This window comes from Mus musculus, chromosome 7 (assembly GCF_000001635.26).
Source record: "Mus musculus strain C57BL/6J chromosome 7, GRCm38.p6 C57BL/6J".
NCBI classification, from domain to species: domain Eukaryota; kingdom Metazoa; phylum Chordata; class Mammalia; order Rodentia; family Muridae; genus Mus; species Mus musculus.
The window spans coordinates 67,203,261-67,231,162 of record NC_000073.6 but is presented as its reverse complement, the minus strand read 5'-3'; the positions used below and the strand labels follow the sequence as shown (position 1 = coordinate 67,231,162).

The 27,902-nt window shown below is 47.9% G+C and overlaps 1 protein-coding gene and 1 long non-coding RNA gene across 10 annotated transcripts; one reads left to right on the top strand and one right to left on the bottom strand.

Annotated features, from left to right (window-relative positions):
* Positions 1-2,694: 2,694 nt before the first annotated feature.
* On the bottom strand, positions 2,695-8,619 carry Lysmd4 (LysM, putative peptidoglycan-binding, domain containing 4). 8 transcript variants are annotated; one of them, NM_001357964.1, is made up of 4 exons: positions 8,125-8,619; positions 7,272-7,554; positions 6,762-6,787; positions 2,695-5,299 (listed from the first exon to the last, which is right to left on the bottom strand). In NM_001357964.1, exons 2-3 carry the CDS (start codon positions 7,542-7,544, stop codon positions 6,776-6,778), a joined length of 285 nt encoding a protein of 94 aa, NP_001344893.1. In that variant the 5' UTR covers positions 7,545-7,554; positions 8,125-8,619; the 3' UTR covers positions 2,695-5,299; positions 6,762-6,775. The 8 variants fall into 8 exon arrangements, with proteins under 8 accessions (NP_001344893.1, NP_001344892.1, NP_780424.1 ...); NM_001357963.1 differs by having other exon boundaries at positions 8,534-8,619; NM_175215.4 differs by lacking the exon at positions 6,762-6,787 and having other exon boundaries at positions 8,534-8,619.
* Positions 8,620-8,626: 7 nt separating this feature from the next.
* On the top strand, positions 8,627-27,081 carry 1700112J16Rik (RIKEN cDNA 1700112J16 gene). 2 transcript variants are annotated; one of them, NR_131044.1, is made up of 3 exons: positions 8,705-8,919; positions 10,983-11,665; positions 25,765-27,081. It is a non-coding gene; the product is annotated as an RIKEN cDNA 1700112J16 gene (long non-coding RNA). The 2 variants fall into 2 exon arrangements; NR_131043.1 differs by lacking the exons at positions 10,983-11,665; positions 25,765-27,081 and adding an exon at positions 8,627-8,667 and having other exon boundaries at positions 8,834-9,153.
* Positions 27,082-27,902: the final 821 nt, after the last annotated feature.

Genomic DNA, 27,902 nt, shown 5'->3' with positions numbered 1-27,902 from the left:
TCCAGACTCTGTCATGTTTGCCTGGGGAAAACAGGTTCTGGCATGGCCACCAGGCATCCCTGCTCCCCAGTTCCACCCTGTGGCATCTAGACAGCCCTGGAGCCTGTAGGAAGCAGCCAGCCATTTGTTCCCCAGAATCAGCCTGGCTGTGCTGCAGCTCAGTTAAATCCAGGGGGTCACCAAGAACTACTCATGGAGAAGAGCCTCAAGTGTGAGGGCACAGGCGTTAGCACTTCCTGTCCTGTTCCCATTTACCTTTAAGGGTTGTAGTGTGAAATGAGTTTTACCAGGATCACATACACAGCACTGAGGTCGAGCAAGAGGCCGATGTGACTTTGGAGTTGTGTTTTGCAGAGATGACTGTTACAGCACACCAGCAGATCCCTCCCACTTTCAGATCAAGCTCCAGTTATCCAAACCCACAGTTTTATGTTTTTGTTTTTAAAAGTCCTCTTCCTCTCCTTTGCCATGTGAGCCAGCTCCTAGCTAAGCAGATTCTTGGTGTCAAATCAAGTTAATTTTTTGCACTGGTTTTGCTTGCTGGCTATAATGGGGCTGTTATTAGCAGGTTTTGAAAGCTGTTTGAGTCCTGTGGCTAAAAATATTCTAATCACAGCTGCAGCTACTTAATATCAATTCACTTTGAGTTCCTAGTCAGCTCCCATGGGTGCCTGGCTCTAAACCTTTATCTTGGTTTTAAGCTGATTGTGTGTCTGAGTGGCACCAGCCAAGAAAGTGATTTTCCAAGCTGCGTGCCAGCTGGAAGGCTGCAGCCCACCCCAGCCACCTGTCCAGCTGAACACCACTTAGCTGCGGATGAGTCCGACAGGGATTGGGATGAGGGTCTATATTTAGGTGAAGAGCCCAAAGTGATGTGTCCTAGCTGGTTCTGGAATTGATGGTGTCAGTGTATCTCACTACAGATGGCTGTCCTTTCACAGGGTGAAGGTTCCTTCTAGGCTTCTCTGTAAAGTGCTGTCTTTGTAATTGGTCAAGTATTTTGGAGGTAACTTGAATAGTAGGTTTCCCCACTTAGCATTTAGGAATTGAAATTTAACAATGATGGCAATTTTCCAAATCAAATGAAACTATATGAATTCACGGATCTAAGACAAAAGAACTAGGAATAATGGGGAGACTAAGGAAGGACGCTTGGTTCAGTGGTGTCCGCCTCCCCTTGCCATCATGAATCACTTCTTATTTTCCTGAAATAATGCCAAACCCTTAAATGTAAAACTCAGGTTGTTGTGCACCTGGCCCCAACCATTCCAGCAACCTTTTCCCATAATACCATTTACACTCCCTACATACTGGGTCACCAGCTACTCACAGCCCCAATGTTCCACCCTCTAGTCCTCTGATCACACTGAAGAGCATTTCCTAAAAGCATCTGCCTGATGTCTCACTGACTCCCACTGCCCTTCCTGGTGTCAGCTAAGGAAGTGTTCCTTCAGCTCATCTAGGGAACCTCTCTTGAGGCCAGAGCCTTCATCACACTGCCTCCTAGCTTATCAGCACCTGAGGGCAGGGGACAAGGGCCCTGGCTGGTTATCACATCACCTCTAAATATTCTGAAGAGCTAGGGTATATGTGGATAGATGGAATACAGATAAAAAGTAGCCCATGCTCCTTATTCAGGGCAATGAAATTGTACCTTAAAATAACCAGATGCAGCCAGGTGTGAGGTGGTAGCACTAAGGAGGCAGAGCCATCAGCACCTCTATCAGGCCACTACCAGCAGCAGCCTGGTGGGTAGCAGCGCAGTATGGCCACAGAACCGGAAGAACGCAGCTCTGAGGCTGCCAAGACCAGATTACTCAGCTGCGGGCCCTTAGCTTTCTAACTGTAATGTGACAGTCAAGGCCTACCCTGTACAAAAGGCTTGCCTTCCCATGGCACCCATTGCACAACAAACACCACAGGATATATAGTGTATTTGGCTCCTAGCTGCAGCCATCTTTGTGTAACTTTGAGCTTTCTCTACAAGGTTGAGTATGGCCCAGAGCCCAATCCATCCCATATTATTGTCAAATCCATAAACTTCAGTGCCTCTTTCCCCCCTGTCTGCCCCCTGCTGGTCAGGCATGCAGTGTACAGCCCAGCCTGGGGCCTTGTCTCCCTCGTATAAAATCACCACACCAATACCAAGATTCCTTCAATTAGGGCACTTTGCCCAAACAAAAAGATGGTAAGTTATTCTTTAAAACATTCTCTTTGTTGGAGACTGGAGAGATGACTACATTGTTAGGAGTACCAATCAGTACTCTTGTTAAGGACCCCAGGGTAGTCAGCACCAGTATCAGGCAGCTCACAGCCGCCTAGAACTCCAGCTCCAGTTGGTCCTACACTCTCACCGGAGCTTCAAGGGCACCGGAATTAACACGCATTAATTTTAAAACTTTAAAAATCATTTTAAAAGCACCCCAGAGAACAGAAAATGAACTCCATAGTATGTATGTCTTTCACAGATCTACCTGAATTATGAAACATATTATGTAGGTCAGTGGGCCAGAATGCACTGTTTACCACTTAATCTGTCCTTCCCTGGCCACATAAGGATGTGCACAGCAAGAGCCTGCGGCAACCTGCCCAGGCTCAGCAGGTGGTCGAGGCTCCTGTCAGCTACTCTAATGCTGTCCCTTTCTCAGCTTTCACTCTGTTACCAATATCCACATAATATGAAAAGAGGGAGAATCATGTTTCCTTCACAGAAGAAATTGTTTTATTCCACTTGAGAAAAATACAGAAATACAAGTTAAAACTGTAACATGTCTAAAACTCAGTGACATACTGATACTATTGCATAGCACCATGGTCTGCCTAGACACAGAACACAAATCTCTGAGCCAAGCCCACCCCTGCCCTCAGCAGGCAGGGACACTGTGATAGTCATTTGACCTCATCCAACCTCAGGAGCCCTGACACTGCAGATCCCTTGTCACCTTTTACTTAGGAACCCACGCAGGGCTATATACAGGTGGTAATAAGTCCCCAACACTTGAGACAGAAGATAGAAAAAATATAGACATTCTCTGTCTGCCAAAAGAATCATTTCCCTACGGGACTCTGAGCCCTGCCTGATGAAGTTAATGATAACATTTAAGAGAAACTTCACAGCCACAACGGTCTTTGAGCATCCAGATAGAAATCACTTACATAATCAAGATGTTTATTGTACCAAGATTCATGGGTTCATTTTCTGCCTCAAAATACTCAATTCTGAAGATGATTTAAATTTGCTATCTGCACCCTGGGTGGGTTGTTTTTCAGACAGGAGGCCCAGCTCAAGTAAGGTCCTGCTCCTCTGGTCAGATTTCTAGGCCTATGTGTCAAGTTGCTAACCATCCCAGAAGCCTGCTAGCCTGTCCTCCCCAGGCTGAGCTCCCAGCCACCTCTGCCTGCCCCTGCTGTGACAAGGCAGGCTGACTTAGCCCTCCCCCCAACATCCCTAACAGGACTGATGGCCAACTGCTCTCAGGGAGTGGCTGAGGAAACCCTGAGCATTTTGTACCCTCCTACATCTCTCTCTCCAGCCTTTCGGAGCCAGAGTTACCTTGGTGGGGTTTGGATAGTATCTTAAAGGCTTGGTCCTCATCTCAGTGTTGGGAAGGAATGGGTCCTTTAAGAAATGGGACCCAGTGGGAGGAAGTCAGGCCACTGCAGGCAGAACTCTGAAGGTGATGCCTGCGCCCAAGCTCCTCTCCCCTTCTCTCTCCCTGCCACATGAACAATCTGCTTTACCACACTCTCCTTCATGGTGTTCTTACCATAGCCCCCAGCCACCCAGCCCCAAATCAGGCCATGGATTGAAACCATGAGCCAAGATAAACCTTTCCCACTGGAGATGATTTTGTTACAGTAAAAGACGGCTGACTGACATTGTGTCTGGTTTTCACACTGAGACACAGCATGTGCAAGTTTACTCTAAGGACCCAAAGAATAGATGAGTCAAGGAGGCAGTGGGAGAACTCTGCTTTGGGCGCACATGATCAGGGTGGGGTGGGACTCACTGTTATTAACAATGCTGGGCTGGCATGGCAACCAGTTTGCTTCAAAGGTCCATGTGACAGAAGCTTAATGGTGGATGTAGTCCCTTCAAACCATTCGCCAATACCAGCTGCTTCCCAGATGCCAACTGGGGAACCCAGGGAGCCACCACCACAGAGATGCTCTTAGGGTGACTCTGGGGGTAGAGCTTAAATTAGAGGGTGGCGGTTTGGATTTCAGGTTCTCATTTCTGAAGCACTGCCTCAGTGGGGCCAAGTGAAGAGGCAAACATAACATGTCAGGCTGTCAACTGACAAACTCAGTGACATACTATATAGCACCTTGATCTAGACACAGAGCATGTCTCTGAGCCCACCATTGAAACCCTATTCAACACTGGGGGCAGCAATAGTGCAGAACCTTTGTCACATTCTACTTAGGAGCCTGCACAGAGTGCTGCACAGGAACTCACAGCCGGCCCCTACATGTCTTCAAGAGCTGTGAGTTTCATATAAATGTCTCTCTTGCTGGGATGGTGGATGTCTGGGCTCCTGCATCCTTGAGTTAGGCCAAGCTATTCCTCAGTCTAGACCATCCAGATTGCCATGGTGTCCACACATCTCAGGAAGCGAAATGCAAACAGCTGGTGACAGTTACACAAGGGCCAACTGCCAAAGTCTGCCAACTCTAGGAAACAATGCGCTTAGGCCCCTGCCTGGGTGGTAGGGCTGACCTGGCTGTCTGAAGCGGGGAGGGTAGGCACTGGGATTGCCAACCTGGGAGCCTGCCCTGGAACTGGGCTCAGTGTCATCGAGCCATTGGGGACAACAGTTGCGTTCAAGCCATTTGAGGGCTCCCCGGTGGCCTGTATTTTGAAGTAGACGAGATAGAACACTGGCAATACGATCCCAATGAGAAGCATAAGGAAGACGGCATTCCACCACTGAATCCCACAGTCGGCACCATCGGCTACTGGCTTCTGGGTTATGGGGAGCAGCAGCTGATCTGGGGCCTCCACACAGCAGCTGTCACCGTGGAAGACGTCAGAATGCACAGCCCGCTCAATGTTCTCATCAATGCCCTTGAAGAAGTCTGTCAGCTGGTTGCCCTGAGTGGTTGCTCCACCAGCATCTTCATCTTCAGGCAGGTCTACCAGGGTCACCCTGGTCTCAGAGGATGAAGCCCCAAGGGGCATTAGTTCTTGGTGGGTCTCCGTGAGAATCCCATGATTTCTCACTGGAATCTTGATTGACTTCAAAGCATACAGGTCTTGCTCTCTGATGAAGTTGTTTGCTTTCTTGATATCTGCAACCTACGGAAGCCATGCATTATAAACATGCGATGCTCCTTAAAACCAGTACCCAGCTGAGACCTTTGCTTGTTGGGGCTCCAGTGGAGACGCCCATGAAAGCTTGAAAGCACACCCACAGACAGCTTCATTTCAGCTAAGTGACTAAGGCTTTTGATTCTCTGGTCTTTGGTTTTTACCCCTTAATGAATAGTTTAGAAACCAACTGCTCTACTTTAAACAATTTCTGATCACCTTTGGAGGGTGTTGTGACTACAGCCAAAGCTTCAGGTGAAACAGAACCAACACTGTCACCCTTCCTGTCTAACTCAGTGTCCCCATCTCACACCAGACCCAGCTGAGCAAGTGACCAGACAAGCTCACCAAAGCCCAAGCTGGCTCTGGGCACACGTGGGGTCTCTGCCACCTGAGAGCTTCCTCACAATGCTCCCTCACACTTTCCCAGAAGCAGGGCAGGCACAGGAACTTATTCCCCGGTTAGAAGTTAATTCAGTTTGGGGAGATGAAACCTCTCATGAGAAGTGAGCTAGGCAATCAGCCACCAGCCAGGAGTTTCGGGTTGAGTTGGTTTTTTTGTTTTGTTTTTTTGTTTGTTTTCTCCAGACTAAGGTTGTGGGACTGTGACTGTGGATTTTTATCAAGTAACACAAAACTTCTAACAGAAAAGGAGGAATGGGAAGCCAAATTTTAAATTCCCCTCACGCTACTTGGGAAAAACTTCTCTAAGTGTAAGTACGGCCCACGGAGCTGACGGTGCAAGTCCATCGTGTGTGCGATCGCTTTACTCAGCAGCCACTTTAGAGTCTTACTCAACCGGCTTATAGGACGCTTCTCTCTTGCTCTGAAACCAACAAACAGGAGGAGCTTGACAGCTTCCATTCTTTGTGTACTACATGAACAGCACATGTATTCTCCTCCCATAGGAACTGGACTACTTACTGGAGACACTAAATACCCACTCTGGGTTTCTTAGGGACTGTCATTCTGACATGACATGAACAGTAAGTCTATCTTTCAAGACTTTGTTGGGAAGGTTTTTTGTTTGTTTGTTTGTTTTTTGTCCATGGTCTATAAAGCATATGTTATGCCTAGAGAAGCAGATTATAACACCCAAATGCAAAGGCCAGTGCAATGTTAAGATGCTATGTGTCCCTGGAGACGAGCCTCTATTTGGGAAAGACTCCCACACCCACACAGTCTTTTTGCTCATTTGGATCTTTTTAGATAAACCACAGACAATTTTTAGGAGGTAAAGTTGTTTGTTTGTTTTTTAATTGTGTAGCTGATGCAAGCTTGGTGAAAGCTTCTGCCAGTATATAGCATGATTATAGCATGTACTATATAGCATGTATATAGCATGTATACAGCATGTATATAGCATGTATATAGCATGGAGTCAACAGCGGGAAACAGACTGTTTCAATGCGGGAGAAAAGAGCGATTCCAGAAACGCTTTCCAACTTACTTTGCCACTGTTAATCACTCTGAGTGCTAAAAACATAATTAAAGAGAAAGATAAGGTTATACAAACGCACAGCACAGGGGCCAGACCATGCAGTTCTACTAGGGAGAAGAGAGAAAACTCTACTAGTCAGATTAGCTACTGGCAAGCAAAGGTCAGAAAATACAAGTAGTGAGAGAAGCATGCCACAGAAACGTGTGGACTCCGCCTACCATCTCCAGCCCTAAGACCTTAAATCCAGTGTGCTCAGAGGCCACACTGTTTCATAGTGTCCCTGTGGAGGACACAGGACAAGCACACCCTGAACTGAGGTGCCCAACTAACTGACCCTTCCTGAGCCCAGAGTTCTGAATGAAGGGTACCTCCACCAGCTTCCAGCCCTGGCTAGGGAGGACTCTAGTCGCCTATGGGGGTCAGGAAGGTCCTATAGTGACCCCCGCCTATAGTGGACCCCCTCCCCCCCCCCCGTGCCTCTCTCAACCCTGGAGGGCAGAGGGACTGAGGTCAGCTTACTTTGCAGCCATACTGGAGAGCCAGCTTGTTGAGGCTGTCTTCCTGAGCCAGCTCCCGCTGCAGCAGAACCATGGTGCCTGCTCCTGGCCGTTGGCTGCTGTTCTTCTGGTGCTCCTTGCCCCGGGGTCGTAACACCACCTGATGTGACTCTTCCTCAGAGGAGTCCCCAGAGTCCCCGCTGCCATTGTTGAACATGTAAACGTGGCTGTTTGGAGTCCTGCAGACAGCAGCTGGACCTTGGAAGCTCTTGGCTAACACTTCCTTCTGCCTCATTTTCTCTTAACTGAAAATCAGACCTGGAGTTAATTCCACACAAATGCTATTCATTTTCCTCTGGCTTCCTAAAGAGGACTGTCTCGTTAGTAACTTCCTAATATTGCCAATATCAAACAAACAGCATCAGGACAGAAGGACATCCTCACACCTGTCCACCTGATACTGACACAGAATAAGATCATACTTTCCCTAAGTGCTTACTGTGTGCAAAAAAGATTCCCCACCCTTCTTCCCCACCCCCAGCTGTGCTTCCCCTAGCCCACAGAAGAAACCACTGTGTCTCAGCACTGTGTGAGGTGACAACTGTTCTCAGCTCTCTGACACTGAGAATCTTACACTTAGAATCTTTGGACAAAAACCTCATTAGGCATCCCAAGGTGTCTTCAGGGGAAAGGACAGAAGCTGGGAACAACCATAGTTCTCTTATTTTGACCCTGGCTGACGTGACCTAATTGATGAGCAATGGAAAAACCTATCAAATTTCAATTTGTCCGTTTCTCACAGTCATTCTGGACTCATTTCACCCCCACGGTCCCCTTATTGCCACCTGGAGTCAAACGCCAGAGCCACAACCAACCTTTCCCTTCCAAATGGCTGGAATGAGACTCCAGGCATTCCTGGCGGTCCCTTCTGCATGGCCCTTTAAGGGAACAGCCAACCTCAGGTATCTCCCTCTGGTCTCAAATTCTGAGCCCCTGGCACCCGGGGCGGCCAAAAGAGGCCTCAGTTTCCCTCCAATGACAGGTGGGCTGTCATTAAGCAGGAGACAAAACAAATTTCAGACGTCCCCGCCCCTGGGCCTAAACAGGCCCGGCCCCAACTTTCCAAAGAATACACATCCTGCCACTCCCGCAAGCCGGCACCAGCCCTCTGTGGACACAGGCACTGGCCCTGGATTGGCAGCCCTCCACTGAGCCCACAGTGACAGGGCCAGAAGCCCTGGCCCCCCAAGTCAACCCAGCAGACCCTGCTCCAGGTTCGGGTACCTCGCTCCCAGGCTTCACCGCCACCGCGCCCGCCGATTGGCTGCAAAAAGCAGGTCTTCCGGGGGCGGGGACTAAGAGCCAACCAATGACTTCAGAGGAGGGCGGGCCCTGGCAGAGCCGGGAGGTGCTGAGAGGTCAGAATGAGGGCGGGCCCTGATGGGCGGGGCTCCAGCGTGGACCCTGGACTTGTGCTCCTATGTCATTTATCCCAGCTGTTCCCGGTTTCCCCTTCTGAGCCAGGTATCTTGGCCTCCTCGGTGGCCACAGCTTTCTGCTAAGCCTCGGTCTTCTTCCCGGCAGGAGAGACCTTTGACCCATGTGCGTCCTGATCCGTGGCCAGGAGCGTACCCAGTACGGCGGTGCGCCACTCGAGAGGCCTGACCCAGGTAGCCTCAACCTGAATCTTCGACCCAGTATCCTTTGAGGGGCCGAATGGTTGCCAGCCCCTGCCCAGAGATAAACAGAAGTCCAGGGATGTGAAATGTTGCCCTGACAACACAGACCAGAATTGGATAAAGGAGAATATGTATCATCTGGCCAGCCAGAGCGTCCCTGCTATTTGGAAAAGGGCGGAGAACCTGTGGCATTGTTTTGTAACCAAGATTAAAATCCTTAATGGAGTAAGACTCATCCAATGAATAAGGAAGAAACTAAGTGTCGTGGGCAGGCATTACACCAAAGAATGCAGATGGCTGGCCGCTGAACCAAGGTGCTAAGCCTGTCTGGGAATCAACATTGAAACAAGAGCCCAGAAATTCTTCCTATGATTTAGAATAAAACTAAAAGTCTTACTCTAAATGTCTAAGGCCAGGAAAGCACCAGGTCATGGCCCTCTCTGCTAGCCACAGGACTCTTCTTTCTGGCTTTAAACATCTGTTTAAACATTTGTTTACTTTGCCCCCCAACCCAGGAGGTGAGCCTCGCTAATATACCCAGCACATGTGTTTCCCACTGAGGTATTTGTGGTTTGTGACAGTTTACAGGCTTGGATGAGGCTGCCTGAGAAGTATGAACGCTATGTCCCACCTATCAGAGTGGGCCAGGTGCCCAGCCACATGAACAGGTCCACTGATCTGATCCCAAGTTAGTGGAGACCCACCCCATCACCAGAGGTATCCACTCGGATATCCTTCAACCCTTGTCAAACATGTTGTCCCCTCCCAAGTCCAGCCTTCTCCTGGGATAGAGGATGCAAGGTAGCAGGGGCCAACTATTTAGCTTTCTGAATATGGCTCTGAACTCCAGGGCTAAGCAGAACTGCCATGGAATGTCGAAAGTTTTGTCTTTTAATTTTTTATTTCTTTTAAAGAGTCTAAGCCAAGCCCTTCACAAGGGCACTGACCCAGTCCCCTCTTTAAGGCTCCACCTTAAAAGCTCACTTCAGAGGGTAGGGTTTCAACAGGAAGGAAAGGGGACACAAGTCAGTCTATGGCAAGCCTGAATATGAATTCCTTTCGTGGAAAATGAATGTTTATGCTTCTCATTGTAGCCAGCTTTCCCCTCTTACCTCATGAGCTGTGTGTGCTGAACACTCACCAGGGATCATCCCAGCAACATTTGGTCTTCAGACTAGCAGGGATTATATCAGATCCCAGTCTATAGAGGAGAATACTCAAGTGTGAAGACAGCAGTGTGAGGTGTGTGCCTAGATGGCAGCCCCAGCCCCCCCAGACCTACACCACGCCTCCACCTTGACTTGGTTTTCCTTTTATGGAACTGTGGGAATGAGTCTGAGGCACTTTGTCAAAGCAGCTGAAACTGATGGAGCCTGGGCCCTAACAGGAACGTCTAGAGTGCCCAGCCTTATTCTACACAGCGACAAGTTTGTCAGGTGACCTTTAATCCTCCTTGAATTCATTTATATCACAGTCATCCTCAGGGCTGAGGATGGGGAAGTTCCTGGAGACAGGAACCTGTTGGACAGGGTGAGCTGTGTTAAGTGGATGTCAACTGGAGTCACATCCCTTCAGACATCCTTGGGGAGTGCGGTGCCTTCTGGGTTGGACTGTTTTAGAGGTTTCCCACGGGCCATCAAAAGGTTTCTTTTGGCCACTCACTCTCTGCCTGCTGCAAGTCAGGGCTGACTGAAGGTCCTTACTTTAGAATAGCTGGGTTTTCCCAGAGCCATACCCACATTCTTGTCTGTATGCTGTGGGTGGTCATTTAAAGGTTCTTAAGGTGGGGTTTGACACCCCCACTTTGTTGACCTCATTGCCAGGGTCTCCCCTCACCCCATTTTTCCAGTCCTTCAACTTTCTCTGGCTAACCTTTGACCTGAGCCCCAGCATCTGGGATTTATATCCAGGTTCGGAAGGCTTAATTCAACACCTCCAGGGCCCTGTCTACTCCCAAGTTTCTCAAGAAGGGGCACCGGACAGCCTTCTGATCCCTTGTTCCGCTCAGATCCATTAAATCTAAGCAAGATCCAATTTTTTTTTATTTCCTCAAGATATCAGTGCTCCATGGGAATGCTGCAAAGACCCGGGGCTCTGAAAAGATGGCCATGCTAATTCCTCTGTTGGTGTTTACCCAAGACATGAAGACCAGAACAGGAAGAGACACTCGTGGGCTATTCATAATCAACCAACTCAATCCATGAATGGCAAAGTTGATGGTGATAATTTTCCCTCAGAAACTGTCCCTCAGAATGAAAAGTAGCCCATGATGAATGTGGCCTAAGCACATCTCAGAAGCACAATGCCAAGGGAAAGAAACTCCTTAAATGACATCGTGGGGTTGGCAGGAGAATAGAAACAGAAATCAGACCCGCGGTTGTCAGAGATGGAAACACAGAATGGGATTTGTTTGCAAAGCGTCTCAAAGAACTTTGTGGAAAGAACAGCCATGGTCTAAGCTGTAATACTGGTCAAAGCTTGTTTCATGGTACTCAAAGAAGATGAACTTAAGGATTTAAATACTTCTCAGTAAGCTTGAGTTAAAAGGGGTGTGAAGTCCTCAAATAATTAAACATAGACTTGGATGATTCAGCCCACTTCTAGGCACATAACAGAGAGGATGGAAAGCAGGTCTGTATGCCAAATGCGCATGACACAGTTCTCACGGGCACTAAAAGGTTGGGCCCAGCCCAGAAGGCACCGATCAACAGGTGCATGGATACAGCAAATGTGACAGGTATACGTGGAATATTACTTAACCCTGAAATGAGAGAAACTCCCGATGCACACTATAGCATGTATGTCTCCTGAGGACGTTGTGTTGAGAGAAGTAAAGCCAATTAGAAAAGGGCAAATATACTATGATTCCATTTGCATGAGATCTTGGAGTATATGAGCTCAGAGACAGAGCTGCATGTTAGTGCTAGGGGCTTCTAAGATACAGGAGTTTGTATTACACAGTAACAGGATTAAAGCCCTCACTTAAGAAGCCCCCACCCACCCACCAGATAAACAGTCCAGACAGTAAGCTGTTGAAGAGAGACCTTAAAATCTGTGATCAAGAGAGGCAGGTGTGGTGTCACAAGCCTTTAATCCCAGCACTCAAGAGGGAGAGGCAGTCAGATCTTTGTGAGTTCAAGGTCAGCCTGGTCTATAGCATGAATTCCAGGACAGCCAGGGCTGTTACACAGAGAAACCCACCAAACTCACTCCACCCCCAAAATTGTGATAAGATGCTGTTCACAGTTGATGGTGTCTGGCCCGGGTGGGAGAACTCAGCTTTCTTTCAGGGGCTGGCCACTGGGAGTTTGACAATGCTCCAATGCGTATATGGGCAACACAAATTTGACTTGGGTTGTTGTTGTTGTTGTTGTTGTTGTTGTGTTGTTGTTGTTGTTGTTGTTGTTGTTGTTTTGTGGTTCTTTTGGAGGGAGAGTGCCAGAGTGAGAGGGTGAACCTGGAAAGAATGGAAAGCAAGTGTGATCAGGGTGCACTGTATAAAATTCTCAAATAATTAAAAAAAAAAAAAGTATGTTGGGGATAACTAAAGGAAGCTTGGTGGCCGTCAGATTGCTTGCTTTCCTTTCCACTTGGGGCTGAGAGAAAACCCAGCTCTTCTTGACCTCCAACCCCAGAAACACACGCCATCTTTGAAGCAGAGAAGCCTTCCCCAAGCAGACAACAAAGCCTCCTGGCACCTTGCTGTCAGACTCCTCCACCTCCAGGATGGTAAGAAACATCTCTGCCCTGTATAAATGCCCTCATGGCAGTATTCTATAGTAACAAACATTCTATAGTAACAAGGTACAAATGGACCATGTGGCGGAAGGGAGGAGCGAGGATGGACTCATCACTGCTCTCAAGCTAGTTTCAAACTCACCACATAGCTGAAGTTAACCTTGAACTCTCGACCCTCCTGCTTCTACCAATAGTGTAATAGAATTACAGGTATGAGCCACCAAGTGTAGTTTTATGGGTGCTGGGGATCAAACCCAGGGCCTCAGGCACGCTAGGTGAGCACGCTATACACGGAACCATAATTTTAAAAAAGACTATATGCTCTACTTGAGTGGTGAGTTTGCTGGCTGCTTATGGTGAAATGGGTGTTGTGGAGGCAGCCATCCTGTCAAAAATTCTCACCCCGGCACGGCAGCTACTCCCCACACAAGTCCACTGTCTCACCCCTGCAAGGCAGCTACTCCCCACACAAGTCCACTGTCTCACTCCCCACACAGGACCACTGAAGCTTTGAATGAGGCCTGCTCAGACTGAGGAACACTCTAAGTACAAACTTCAAACAAGAGTTTTTTTAAATTAATACTTTTGTTTAGTGTGTGTGTGTGTGTGTGTGTGTGTCACAGTGCATGTGAGGAGGTCAGAGAACAGCTTGCTTGAGTGTTCTCTCTACCATGTGCCCTCTCTAGGAGTTAAGCTCAATTCATTGGGTTTGGAGGGAAGAGCCCTTACCAGCTGAGCCTTCACCCTACGCTCACCTAGGCTTTAAGTAGTCAGTATAGAGAAATAGACTAAGTGCTCTCTGTATAACTTAAGTGCTATACGCTTAAGTGTTATTCTGTATAACTTAAGTGCCATTTATGAGATGTAATTAGTTACAGAAAATACTGTTGAAATGAATTCCACCTTTTTTTTCCCCTGTGGCTACTAGGAAATATAAACACATCTTGGTGCATATTCTACGGGATGGCCCTGCTCTGAGCCCCCCCTGCTGGAGCTGAAATCCAGTATCCAGGGACTTCCCTGACTGAGGCCTCTTCTCTAAAGGGCCTTGTTTAACTGATAGAGATAGGCTTATTTCAGTCAGGAGGGAGTCAGGCCAGGCAGCTGACAGGGACAGAGACTGGCATAAGAAAGAAGAGATTCAGGGTACTGCCCAAGAGACCCCTGGACCTTCCCATCCCTGCCTTTCCTTGCTCTGCTCCTCTGCCCCACCACCACCTTCTCCCCCTGGTGGTAGGACCAGGCACAGCAAGTGGGCCAGATACTAAGCCTCTGAAGTCAGAAGAAGATGGGGGTGGGGGAGGCACTTATACCAGAAAGGAGAGGGTTGGAGTTGTACGCAGTGGTGTTTCTAAGGCCAGAATGTGAGTGGCTCACCCAGCTTGAGGAGCAGGTGGAAATGATAAGCGAAACTAGAGTCTGGTGAGTGCAGGAACAGAGATCCCACAAAGACCATTCGGGGTGTCCAATGGATTGCTGTTTGCAGGGACTGTTTGGTGGAAGTTCTGCATTACTAAAGGTGGCCCATAGGAGGTGAGCCCCCAGGGGTTCCCAGGTTATGGGGGGTGGCCTCACTTATACATAGGAGCAAACTCGCAAAGTACCCATGCCAACTGTTCCTATCCTGAAACAGCTATCAAGCCCATGTATCTGTGCACACACAAAACATACCCAGTGTTAGATTGCTCAGAACTTGGATGGGGCCGAACAAGCCAGGGCTGGCCACTTATCCTCAATAAGTCAATGAAAGAGACTCAGGATGCTACAAAGCAGAGAGGGAGGATTTATTCGATTCAGCACAACACAGGAAGAGGAACAGAAAACCCAGTGACACCCAAGTCCATCTTTGGGATCCTGGCAGGAGAATTCAGTTTAAACTGAAGGCAAGAGGTATGCCTAGCTAAGCAGCCCAGATCAAGGTGTGGTCCGCTAATCAGTGACTCATAATTGTCTCAGCCTCTTGCTCCTGGGCTGTCCTTGCAAACTGTGACATCCTTTTCTGAGAGATAAGCTCTCGGACTGTGGCCAAGGTCCTATCTATTCCTGTTCCCAGCATAAGCCTCTGGGAAACCCAGTTCCTAGGGATTCACTGTCCCGATCGCCTGATAGCGGGAAGGAGGGGGATGGGGGGGGGTGGGTGTCTTTCTTTAGAATGGCTCCCTTTTCACCACGTGATCACAGCATCATACCTTATTAAGTATAATGGTTGAGTGTGTATTGAACCAATACAGGGCCATAGAGTAGATGGTCTCTTTATACATGGAGGACACCCACCCACGCCCATCACTAACAATCTGCTCTGTCCTGGACCCTCAGCCTCACCTTCCACATCACAGGGTCGTGGAAAGTCAAGTTTGAGTGGCAGAGAGGGTTTATCTAAGAGCAGTCACAACAGAGAGATCACAGGGGGGTCACAGGAGTGGAGAAGACAGATAGAGGTGGCACCAGAACAACACAGAGATTAATAATGACTGGGGCCATTGTCCCAACTGGGAGGCAAGGGAAAGGGCAGTGTTATGGGAGCCTAGGGAGCTGTGGTCCCCCCACTTCTCATGGAGAGAGTCCCAGCAGTCCCCCTACTCCTCAGGACTCAGACTCAACATGTTCCAGGGGAATCACACCTGAGACCGTGTCACGCAATGCCAGTGACCCAGAGTTCATGGTTTTCCCTCACATGATTTTTGACACAAACTTTTGCAGGGAACCTCCATGCAAAACTAGCAAGTGAATACACACACACACACACACACACACACACACAGAGAGAGAGAGAGAGAGAGAGAGAGAGAGAGACAGAGACAGAGACAGAGACAGAGACAGAGACAGAGACAGAGGGATTGGGAGGAGGCTTGTCAGAATAATGATATATGTAGTTTGAATTTAAGCAGGTGTTGCCAGATTGCTTTCCAAAAATGATAAGAATCCATGTTTGAGCAGCAATGCATTTGATTACTCCATCCCCCTGGATCTTTGTGCACAATGTACACTAACATTGACTTCATTTTCCACTGGTCTGATCAACATGAGTGATATGTTGTTTAATTTGCACCACTGACAGGTTACAGCATCTCTCCATGCTTGCCATTTGGGTTTGCTCCTCTGTGGACCACTGTGCTAATTGCATCAGGTACAGTGGCAGGGAAACCAAGAAACTGAATAGAAGTTTACTTATGTCTTCTGCAAAATAAATAAATAAACAAGCAAAATAAATCCGGCTGGACATAGATAGGCATTTGAGATTGGCGTTGAGACTCTTCAAGCGTATCAGTGATGCAAATGTCTTTCAGTATTCTATTTCAGTTTCCCTCAGGAACAGATGTAGTACTCAGGCCTCTGCCCCACCATGGTTGCTAGGGTGCCAGATGCAATATCCTTGCTCCAGGAAGCTGTGGAGAAGCAGATACTCAGAGCATACGCCATCTCTAAAGTGAGACTCTGGCTGCAACCCCCAAGATGCCTGCCGTCATGTATTTAGCAGAAATCAACAAAACTGTAGTTATTAGTAGTAAGTGAGGTTGGGGGACTTGGTCCTTGAGCTAAATGAATCGCTACCTTGAGTAGAACCAGGGAGTCTTACTGAGAAGGACGCAGGCATGGAGGAGGCGACTGGAGACTACTGCTGCTGTCGCCTTCTGTTTATACACACTTCCCCATGGATGTCAGCTTAACCATGGGAGGCTGACATTTCACTGTTATGGAATAGAGATCTCGTTCCATCCGACCTAGCAGATACCCATCCTTTAGATATGGATCCTTTGCCCTCTGGGCCTATACAGAAAATCGTTCCCCGCAGGTGTACATAAGCCAGCTTAGTCTGAGGTCTGCCTTGCCTCTTGGAAATCCCACCAATGCTCTTCTGCTACAGTGTTCCTGACCTGGTGAAGGATTTGCATCCAGACTCCACTGCCTTTGTTCTAAGCTTTGAATCGGTCACTTATCCTTTACATGCAAATCCTCCATGGTCCTTGACTTGACTTCCATATATAATATTATAGAAACTGAGCCTGGCTTGGCAGCCTTCCATGTAGATGGCCAGTTGTGCCACCACCCAAGGAGAACATTAAAGTTGCACCCACAGAAGGATGCATTTGGGGGCTTGCTGCTGATAGGAACTTTGCTGTGAATGATTTGACACCACAGAGCTTCTACACACACACACAGACACACACAGACACACACACACACACAGACACACACACACACACACACAGAGAGAGAGAGAGAGAGAGAGAGAGAGAGAGAGAGAGAGAGACTGACTGAGACTCCAGGCAGGTGGCCATCCTCCCCCTTACTTCCTGCTTACTCTGTTAAAAAGTCTCTTCAGGTTCCATATGCTCTGAGTCATAGCTAAGGACACCCCTATTGATTCTTGGGTGCCTCCCTTATCGCAGGTCTCTATCTCTTCCAAGGCCACCTCCTGTAGCCAGGCAGGAACTCCAATGGACACCAACCCACTCACAAAACTTTTGACCAAAATGTATCCTGTCTACAAGAAATACAGGGACAGGGGATGGAACAGAGACTGAGGGAATGGCCAACCAATAACTGGCTCAACCTGAGATCCATTCCATTAGCAAGCACCAATCCCTGACACTATTATGATACTCTGTTAAGCTTGCAGACAGGAGTCTAGCATGACTGTCCTCTGAGAGGCTCCACCTAGAAGCTGACTCAGACAGATGCAGGCACCCACAGCCAAAGAGTGGGTGGGTGGAACTTGGGGATTCTTATGGAAGAACGGGGAGAAGGATTGCAGCCTCTAAGGACATAGGAACTCCACAGGAAGACCACAGAGTCAATTAACCTGGACCCTTGGGGCCTCAGAGACTGAATCACCAACCAAAGAACATATGTGGGCTGGACCTAGACCTCCCCACTCATATGTAGCAGATGTACAGCTTGGTCTTCATGTGGATCCCAAACAACCAGAGCAGGGGCTATCCCAAAAGCTGTTGCCTATAGATAGGATACATACTCTTCAAGCTGAGCTGCCTTGTTTGGCCTTGGTGGGAGAGGATGCACCTAGCCTCGCAGAGACTTGAAGTTCTAGGGGTGGGGAGGGGCGGGTAGCGGAGGGGGAGCACCCACTCAGAGGAGAGGGGAAAAAGGATTATGGGAGGGGGTGACCAGGAGGGAGGCAGTAAGTGGGATATAAAGTGATTAATTTTAAAAAATCATAATAACTTTTAAAATTACTACTTTCAACATAAAAAGAAAGAAAGAAAGAAAAAAGAAAAGAGAAGGAAAGAAAGAAAGGCAGGCCTGTCTGAGTGCCATCCATGAGTAATCCTTACTTTCACATACTCTGGGAGGCGCCCATCACCGTCATCACCATCACTGACCCCCAGGCTCTATGCTGGCTTCATTGAAGGAAGGTGGAGGTTGAGCTTTGCTGATCCTGCTCACCCTGGGTGCTTTTGCACTGCAACAAGGGGTGGGTCACCCCAACTTTTGCCATGCTCAACAGTTTCAAGGCGCTGTGGAGTGCATCAGCCTCCACACCATCACCCACACCATCACTGCCACCACCGCAATGCCAGGACATGACAGTTTTTATTTTCTGTTCTCTTTTTAAATTTTATTTCATGTATATGAGTGTTTTGTCCGCACATGTGTGTACCACATGCATGCCTGGTGCCCAGAGAAGCCAGAAGAAGACGTTAGAGACTCTGGAACTAAAATTACAGATGGTTGTGAGCTGCCATGTGGGTACTGGGAATTGTACCCATGTTATCTGCAAGATTGCCAAGTGCTCTGAGTCGCTGAGCAATCTCTCCATCCCCAAGGCACAGGGCATTCTTACAGGTAGGGAAACTGAGTCATGAATAGATTGAGTATCTACCTGAGATTCCCCCCAACCCAATTCCCAATGCAGAGATTGGCATAATGACAAGCAGGCCTGGCTACTGTAGTGTGAAGATAGTTGGCATGGGGTCTTCGATCCTACTGATATCAGAGGTCCCAGGCTATTGTCTGAGCCTGACATATAGGCTGCTAGGAGGGAAGGAAAGGGACAAAAGTCTCATGGCATCAGGAGACCTCACGGGATCCTTCAGTCCATCCCACGGAAAGCAAGCAGGAAAGCAGGATGAAGTAGCAAGCTGGGACAAGGCCACGTCCTCTATGGTAGCTCTAAATACCCTGCTTCACGGAAGGAGGCTGGCCTGCCATCTGCTTCCCCAGGGAGGCTGCATCCTATTGGAGTCAGATCTCTGTGTGTCAGTCCTGAAGTGGCCCATCTTGTAAGTGCATCACAAGAATAACTTCCTTCTGCTTTACCTTTCAAAGGATGTTTGTGGAGGGAAAGGCCTTGGGAGGTAGACAGATTGCCTCTGGCTGTGGAACAAAGGCAGGGGTTTATTTGCTCTTTGGGAGAACAAAGATGACATCACCCGCTGTGCAGAGCTGTGTGGATGGCTTTCAGCTCCTGTAGAGAACGCTGGGAACCATACACGTGTGCTGTCTGTGTGTCCATCATTGCCCCATGGGATTTGAGGATGTGATAGGTTGATTTATGTCCCCCAAAGAGTTATTATTCTGGTTCTGACCACCCCAGGTACCTATTTGTTGGAAATATGATCTTTGTAGATGTAGTCAAGATTACATGAGATCCTGTTGGGCTAGTGTGGACCTTAAGTCTAATGGCTGGTATGTTAATAAGGAGAGACAGGGAATGATGGGAGACAAAAATTATGTGAAAACGCATGCCCAGACTGGAGTGGTGGAGCAGCTACATGCCAGCACAGGTCAAACTTGCTCACCCTCATCCCAGAAGCCATAGGGCATTTAGATTCTGGGAGGAGCTGCCCTGTTCCTTGAGTTCAGATTTCTGGCCGTCAGAACTTTGATGGCACAAACGTCTGTCCCGGGGAACCATCCAGAGCTCATGATGATTTGTCTCAAAGCCCTGGGAAACGAGTAGAGGGTCAGGGTACAATGTGACACAGGCACACAGTTCCTTTGTTGTTGTGAAGTGAGTGATGAAGGCCATGCCCTCTGTCCCAGGCTTCTTGTGTGTCTCCTGCCATCAGTTATGAACGGGTGACAGACTGACCTAAGAGCTTTTGAGTCAGTCATTGAATGTAGACTCCCTACAGCTCATGTTTTGCGCTCTCATCCCCTGCCTTATGACACTGTTTTGAAGGCTGTGGATTTTAGGAGGTGAGGCCTGGCTGGCTGAAGTGGCTACTAGGGGTCTTTGAAGGTTGTACCTGCTTCAGATTCCTGCCTCCTGTCAGAATGCAGTGAAGGCACCCTTTCCACTGTGCCTTCACTACCAAGATGAAAGAAATCTTTTTGCAACTGTGGGCCAAGATTAGCTTTCCCTCTCCCCAGTTGTTTCTGTCAGATATTCTGTCACCATGGTAAGAAAAGAAGACAATCCAGGCATGACCTCAGGCTCCTCACAGTTACCAGAGAGGAGGGTGACAGAATGTAGCTTTCTTAACAGGAGGGACAGGGACCTTGGGCTCAGGAAGGGTCATGAGGCAAAAATGCCCTCCACTTCAGGTCAAAGGCAGTGAGAAGCCAGGCAGCTTTTGACACATAACTAAGATAATCAATTTAAGAACAGAAGGGACAAGGGCCTGGTGTAGTGGTGCATGCCTTTAATCCCAGAACTGGAGGCAGAGGCAGGCAGATCTATGTAGCTTTGAGGGCAGCCTTGTTTTCAGAACACGTTCCAGGAGAGCCTGGGCTGCATAGAGACTATCTTAAACAAAGCAGAAGAGGTTTATTTTGGTGCATAATCTCTGACGTTCTTACTAGGTTTGTTTTCTGGGCTCCTCAGGCCACGTTTGTAGCTGCACCTTTCTTTTTCCAAAGCTGATGTCTGCTCCAGAGAGATAACGGGCTGCCTGAGACTGTGTGTCAGTATTCCTTCCTGAAAGGGAGTTTGCAGAGCTCCTGAGCAGTCAGGTGACCTGTGACATCCCCTGCACAGTGGACACATAGGAACTAAAAGGGAAGCCTTGCCCCTTCCCTTCCCAGGAATCAGAGACGACTTGATATTGTCTGATGACATCCTTAGCTTTCAGGTTGTAGGGTCTGCTAAGTTAATAGATTCTAAAGGTTTTTGTTGTTTGGTTGGTTTTAATTATTACAGGATGTTAGTTCTGACACAGAGGTGATCAAGAATGGCTGCTCTGGAGGGCTAGAACTAGCCCAAGATAAGGCACTGCTAACCTCCCCCCTGCCACTGGAGTTATAATCAGTCTGTCTCCGCAGACACAGCTCTTCCCAGGAATTATCAGTCACACAGCTCTAGTCCATGGTTGGTTTGTTTCATTGCTTTGGATCTGTAGTGAGGCAGTGCATCCTGACAGTGAGTGAGGAAACAGAGCAGTTCATGGTGAGGAGGAGAAAGGGGGAGGGGGAGAGGGAGAGACAGGGAGGGAGGGAGAGGGAGGGAGGGAGAAAGAGGGAGGGAAGGAGGGAGAGAGGGAGGGAGAGAGGGAGGGAGAGAAACACACACACACACACACACACACACAGAGAGAGAGAGAGAGAGAGAGACCCACAATCCCCTTCAGGGATTTACTCCACTGACCTAAGAGACCCACAACTTAACACTTGTGATCCCGGGAGATGTACACCCGAACCACAGCCGTCCCCCGACCCCAAACTGAATGAAATGGTGTGAACAGGAGGGCTCCCATGTTCAGCCATAAGTGTTAAGTGATCCCAAACCAGAAATGTATTTGGTTGAGCTTAGGACCTCATGGGCCACTTGGAACTGGTAAAACACCTTCACACGCCCTGTCCCGGGCTCATCCCTTCCCTCTGTCTGACCTCAGCCACTTGATGGAAAAGATTAAGTATCTGGGGGCCTTCATGGAGAGAGGAGACTCAGACTTTTGGGTGGTATTGGATAAAAGGTGCCCAGTCCACCACCTGTCTCATGGAGACCCTTCTTAACAGATGAGGTTTAGAGTGCATGCGTGTGTGTGTGTGTGTGTGTGTGTGTGTGTGTGTGTGTGTGTGTGTGGCTTACTGGGTATAATGGTCTGTGTTGGCAGTTATCTATCAGAATTTGAAATACATCTGCCCAGGCCCTCCTGGCTTTTAAGGTTCCAGTTGACAGACCTGTTGTTCTCTGACAGGCCTATTTTTATGTGTGACTTGGTGTTTCTCTATGCCGTGTCAATATATGGTTTTCATTAACTATGATGGGGAGGTGGGGTCCTTCTTGGTTTTGTTTCACATCTGAAACGTCTCCCTTCTGTGTCTGGGTTGGTATCTCTTTTCCTAACCCCGGGGCGTTTCTGTTCTGACTCTTCTGAAAGCGTGTTATATGCCTTCCGGGTGAGATGTTCTTTCTCCTTCTCTGCCCGTCAGCTGTTGCTTTGTCAGTTTGAGGTGCCACATTCATCAAGACCACTGGTGTTTTCTTATTCTAACTTGGTCCTTGTTGGGCTGTCTTCAAGCTTAGATAGTTTAGTTTCTCCTGGATGCGTTCAATTGCTGAGACTTTTCATGGAGCTTTTTATTTGACTGGCTGAATGTTTACTTCTGGCATTGCAGATTGGGTTGTCTTCAGCATTTCTACCTTTGTTGAATTCTTCTCTTATACCATCATCACCTTCCATATTTCATTCAATTGTGTGTGTCTTTGGACACATTGGAGATCATTGAGTTCTCTGTCTGAAATCTCATCCAATTCTCTCTCACTAGATGTTGTTGTTGGAGGGTTAATAATCACCCCTACACACGCCTAGTTAATAATTTTTGGGGAGAGTTTATGTTGTTGTTGTTGTTGTGTGTGTTTTATAGGCCACTGCATTGAGATTTTATGTATCTGATATTATTCCATTACTTCATTTATAGTATTATCCACTATATGTGTTTTCAGTTAAGGTATTTGCAGTGTTCTAGTGGGACCCAGATGTGGTAGAGTTGAGTGTGTAGTTCAAAACCTCCTCAGCCTGGGAGCTCAGAGTTCCTGGCACAGGCTGTGTATCCCTCCCTGAGTATGTCAACTGGGGGAACAGCCAGAGCTTCTGAGTACCACCGTTATGCAACTATTGTACATTGATCCCTCTGACTTTAGTAACTCTTGGTGGATAAGCAATCAAGGGCAGCATGAAATAGCATCAGATTGAACAAAAACAGGAATGGGAGGGATCTAGGGTGGGTAAGGACAAGCATTAGATGCTAGGTTGACTTTGGAAAGACAATTAAGGTGGCTAAAATGGTTAGGAGAGGACAGTTGGGACGCTGCAAGGATCAATAGCTATAGAAAGTTATAATTAGGTTTATAAAAAGGGAGGGGTAAGGATTGATAAAGTAGGGACAAGGGAAGGAATATGAGGTGGCATAGCTGGAGAGCACAGAGTGCGTTGTAGAAAACTGGGTGGAGAGACATAAATAACCACCCTGAAAACCTAGCTGAGTGGTACCAAGAGAAAGCAAAACCAGCATGAGACCCATCTTCAGGGGTGGAAGTTAACAGAAACCAATACTTATGGAGTGAGTTGCCAGCGCTGCTGAGCTCTGTTGAAAGGCGAAGCTCTCAGATCAGTCTGGCTTAGGAGTCGCCACTTGGTGCTGGAGAGGGGAGGAGGGGCAAGCCCGGGGCCAGTTGTCTCTGCAGGCTCAGTGTTTCTGGGGTTCTGGGTGGAGCACAGAGGAAGCTGGAGGTGCTAAGTCCATTCCTTCTGTGGACCTCTGTACTCTGCATGACGACTTCTTCTGGCCTAGTAGGTCCAGGTATAAGGAGTTAAGTGTCCCACCACTGCCCGGCCTAATTCTTCTTTTCTTAATGTTAAACAGTTAATGCTTAATAAACCACATTCCACACAATGGGGACACAGCAAGGTTATCCACACAGTCCTAAGACAGCGTCCCTTCAGAGGTGGAATCGCATGACATTTCATTGTGCTGCTTATGTGGTGCCCAACTTAAAATCACAGGAGTTGGGGAGGGTATGGGGGACTTTTGGGATAGCATTCTAAATGTAATTGAGGAAAATACGTAATAATAAAAAATATTTTAAAAAAAGAAATAAAATAATTCAAAGTAAAAAAAAAAATCACAGGAGTTTTCTCCTTCTGCAGTTTTCCATTTAACGGAAAGCTCTAGGATTTCAGGAGACGGCAGGTACCTGAAACCACAGAAAGTAACCACTGTACCAGGAACGTTTCTCGTGGTCTTCTCTTCTTGAGAAGTGTTTAGCTGAGACACACAGTTCAGCAGAATTTCATTTTACAAAGCAAGGAAGGCATGCACTTCAGGGGACAAGCCAAGTGGGCTGTCCCGGGGGGAGAACAGCAACTCACTGAGCTCTGTACTGTGAATTTTAAAGAGATTATTATGAATATTTATGAGAAAGGCAACTTTTTCATATTTTTTCCCCTGTAAATCATGTTGGGACCAGATCTCCCTCTTGGGGTAATTCTTCTCATGATCTTTGTGAAAGTCCAGAAGGGCTGGGGTATGTGTGTCAAAACCACAATGAAAATTATGTTAATAATAACGAAGCTAACATCCTCAGAGGATGCAGATGTTTTGTGTGTGCGTGTGTGTGTGTGTGTGTGTGTGTGTGTGTGTGTGTGTGTGTGTGTGTGGCTGGGTGGAGACAACTGGGAAAGGGTCTGGGAAAGCTCTTCATTGTTGACAAGTGGGAAGAACTTCAGCACAGCTTCGAAGGCCTTAACCTCAAAGGGTTATCTGACCTGCAGGAACCGCCCCCAAGATACAGCTGCAGTTTCCTTGGTTACTACAGCTGTCACTCCCATCTACCTGCTCTCAAAGCAACCAATACAGAGACTGCACGTGGACTTCCGGTACACCGTGGCCCTAACCAACCTGCAGCTACCAGATTAGCTGGTGTCTCCAAACCTTAGACTACTGGAAACGCTTGGAAACCTTACATTCAGGGGAGACGCCTACAAAGTCTTACAGGTGACGTCACCCTTCCGTCTACCCTGGCTGGCTTTCCCTCTTCCCTCCCAAACAAGCCGTGGCTCTCTTGGGGGCTCACTTGCTTGGTGCAGAGAGAGGTTTGGCAAAGCTGTTGAAACCACTGCCTCTTGCAGCACAGTCTTTCCTATCAAGTGAATTATCCCAGGGAGACCTCAGGCACCTTCCTCTCCAGCTTGCCATCCAGGCAACTTCCTCATGCAGAAAGCCCTCCATGGGATGCTGTTAACAGCATGAGGGCTGGAACTACTCTGCCGTGCAAGGATGGGATCTTGAAGAACTTTGTACACCCTGATGAAAACCATCAGAAGTTGTCATCCACCTGCGGAGGGCCATTCTGACTCAGCAGAAACAAAGTCCACAAACTCCTGGACTGTGTGATAGACCCAGAGGCTCTGTCCCACTGGCAAGCATAAGAAACATCTAGTGTCAGCCACCGCAGGGAGAATGTGTCACCCGGGAAGGGTTGAATGAAGTGCACATCTGCTTGATGAAGCTACAACACGAAGTGATCAGAAGAAATCATGTGGCATATTATTAAGTAAAAATTAACTTTGCAGAACTGCACAGCGTGCTATAACTTGGTGTATTGAGTTTTATAAGCCAAGCGTGGTGGCTCATGCCTGGGAGGCTGAGATAGGAGGATTGCTGCAAGCTGGAGGCGGAACTCTGACCTACCTACTGGGTTACTGGCCAGAGAGAGCTATGTAGGGAAACCCTGTCTTAAAGAACAAAAGCAAGGAAGTAGGAAGTGGAGTGGAGAGGCAAAGGGCTTGCCATGAAAGCAAGCATCTAGACCCACTTTTAGATTCCCAGCACCCACGTGAAAAGGCAGGCCTGGTGGAACACACCTGTAATCCAAGGGGATAGAAGGCAGAGAGGTGTGTGTGTGTGTGTGTGTGTGTGTGTGTGTAGCTCGCTGGTCATCCAGGCTAGCTGAACGGTTAACTGTAGGCTCTAGAGTGTCTATTGTTACATGCAGGAATTAATGAGAACTCAGTGACAGCAGGAAGCATTTGCCCATCACTGGGACTACATGTGCATTCTTTGTCCTCAGCCAGGCTGGGCCCTGATGCCTCCCTCCACTAAGAAATCATCCTCAACTGCTCTCTGGCTATTTCATAGGGCACTTTCTCCCCTGCCTTGACCTGTAACTTAGACCTCGTTTGTTCTTTGCAGGTACTGACTTTTTCAAGTAATGGGACGAGTTAAGAAGAGAGATCTGCTAAAAGGCTGCATCCTCCCATCTAGCAAGGCCTCCTAGACCTTAGGCTTTGCTGCAATGGCAAAGATAAATGTGATGAAGACGGGGGCTGGAGAGATGGTTCAGTGGTTACGAGCACTAGCTGCTCTTCCATAGGTCCTGAGTTCAATTCCCAGCAAACACATGGTGGCTCACAGCCATCTGTAATGGAATCTGATGCCCTCTTCTGGTGTGTCTGAAGACAGCGAGAGTGTACTCATACACAAAATAAACAAATCTTCAAAAAAAAAAAAATGTGATGAAGACACAATACTCTGGGACTAGGTGTGAATGTCCTTGTCCCAAGCTCCTCCCATACAAAGGACCACCCTACTTGTCTCTTCAGGTTGCCCCACCTGTCTCCTTTTAGCCAGACGGATGATTCTGCTTTTCTACCATTATAATCAGCATTCTCTGATAGGAATCTTCTAGAGAAGGGAGGCTTAGAGCATGCATATGCACACACACACACACACACACACACACACACACACACACAAACACACACACACACACACACACACACACACACACGAGTTTATTCTAGAGAATTGGTTCATAGAGCCATGGAGGCTAACATGCCCCATATTCTGCAATTCTCTGGCTGGAAACCCAGGAGAGATAATGGTGTAATTCTAGTTGGAAGCTAGCAGACCTGAGACCCAGTGTTTCTCTTTGACTCCAAACGGAGAAGAGAAGCCATTGTGAAGACCACAAGGCAGAAGGAGCACCTTCTTGCTCTTGGAAGTATCACTCTTCATTGTCTGTTGAAGACTTCTGGACTGACTGGAGGAGGCCGGTCCTCACTTAGGAGGTCTTTTTCCTTCAATCACTCTACCAACTTAAATATTGATCTCACCCAGAACATCTCACATGCAAATCCAGAATCAGTCCACTTAAGCTGACACATAAACTTGTTGTGTTGGGTAATTTTATGTCAACTTGACACAAGCTAGAATTATCTGAGAAGCAACCACAATTGAGGAAATGCCTCCATAGATTGGCCTGTAGGTAAGTCTGTGGGGGCATTGTCTCAATTAATGATTGACGTAGGAGTGGGCAGCCTACAGGGATGCTGCTACCCCTGGGCAAGTGATCCCCAGTCGTATAAGAAAGTAGGCCAAGAGAGCTGGCTAGCAAACGGATTAATGTTCACATGGCTTTTGCTCCCGTTCCTGCCTCCAAGTTCCTGCCCTGGCTTCCTTCAGTGATGGACTTATACACTCTAAGGTGAAATAAACTCTTTCCTTCTCAAATTGACTTTGGCCATAGCATTTTATTGCATCAATAGAAACCCCAACTGAGAAACAACTACAAATAAACAAACAAAAGCAGAAACACAAATCAAAAGAAAACCCTTCCTGAGTCCTGGTTTCCTCTCAGCCCCTTTGCTTCTGTTTGTTCCTGAGGCTTCTGGGAGGGTTGGGAATCCTTGTGTTTCCACACCCCACTCCCTGGGCTTCTGCCTCCTGCACCCTCACTGACAGACCGGATGATTGATGGTTCACTGCACATCCAGAGACCAAGGCAATTCTCCTGGACTCCGTCCTCACTGACCTTGTCCTGCTTTGGATCTTGCTTGTCCTTTGGCTTGTGGGACTGTCACTAGTGCCGGTGTCCTAAGTGCTAATTGTTACTCTGTTTCCTGTCTCTTCTGCTGACTCCTATTTGTGTGGTCAGACCCTAAGCACTGATGTATCAGAAGTTCTAGGTTCTCCTTTACACCCACCCCTGCAGGACACACCCACCCCACCCCTGTAGGACATACCGCCATGTCCCACTTACTATTACAGGACATACTCCTATGTCCCACCTACCACTGGCCTGCCTTGCCCCACATCCTTGCTTTAATCTGTGTCTTTCACCATCTGGTAGGTAATTCCATGGGGATGCTTCACGATGCCTTGACACACACGCTTTAACCTGAGCCTTACACTCCTCTCTTCAGGGGCAGTGGTAGATCAGACAGCTGGATCTCTTAAAGCAGTGATTCTCAGCCTTCCTCATGCTATGATCCTTTAATACAGTTCCTCACGTTGTAGTGACCCCTCAACCATAAAATTGTTTTTGTTGC

Excerpts from the sequence above, each read along its gene's own strand:
- Lysmd4 (NM_175215.4), bottom strand. The coding sequence starts at position 7,544 with ATGAGGCAGAAGGAAGTGTTAGCCAAGAGCTTCCAAGGTCCAGCTGCT. Across the intron at positions 5,300-7,271 it reads CTCTCCAGTATGGCTGCAAA|GTTGCAGATATCAAGAAAGC; the intron begins GTAAGCTGACCT and ends TGGCTTCCGTAG.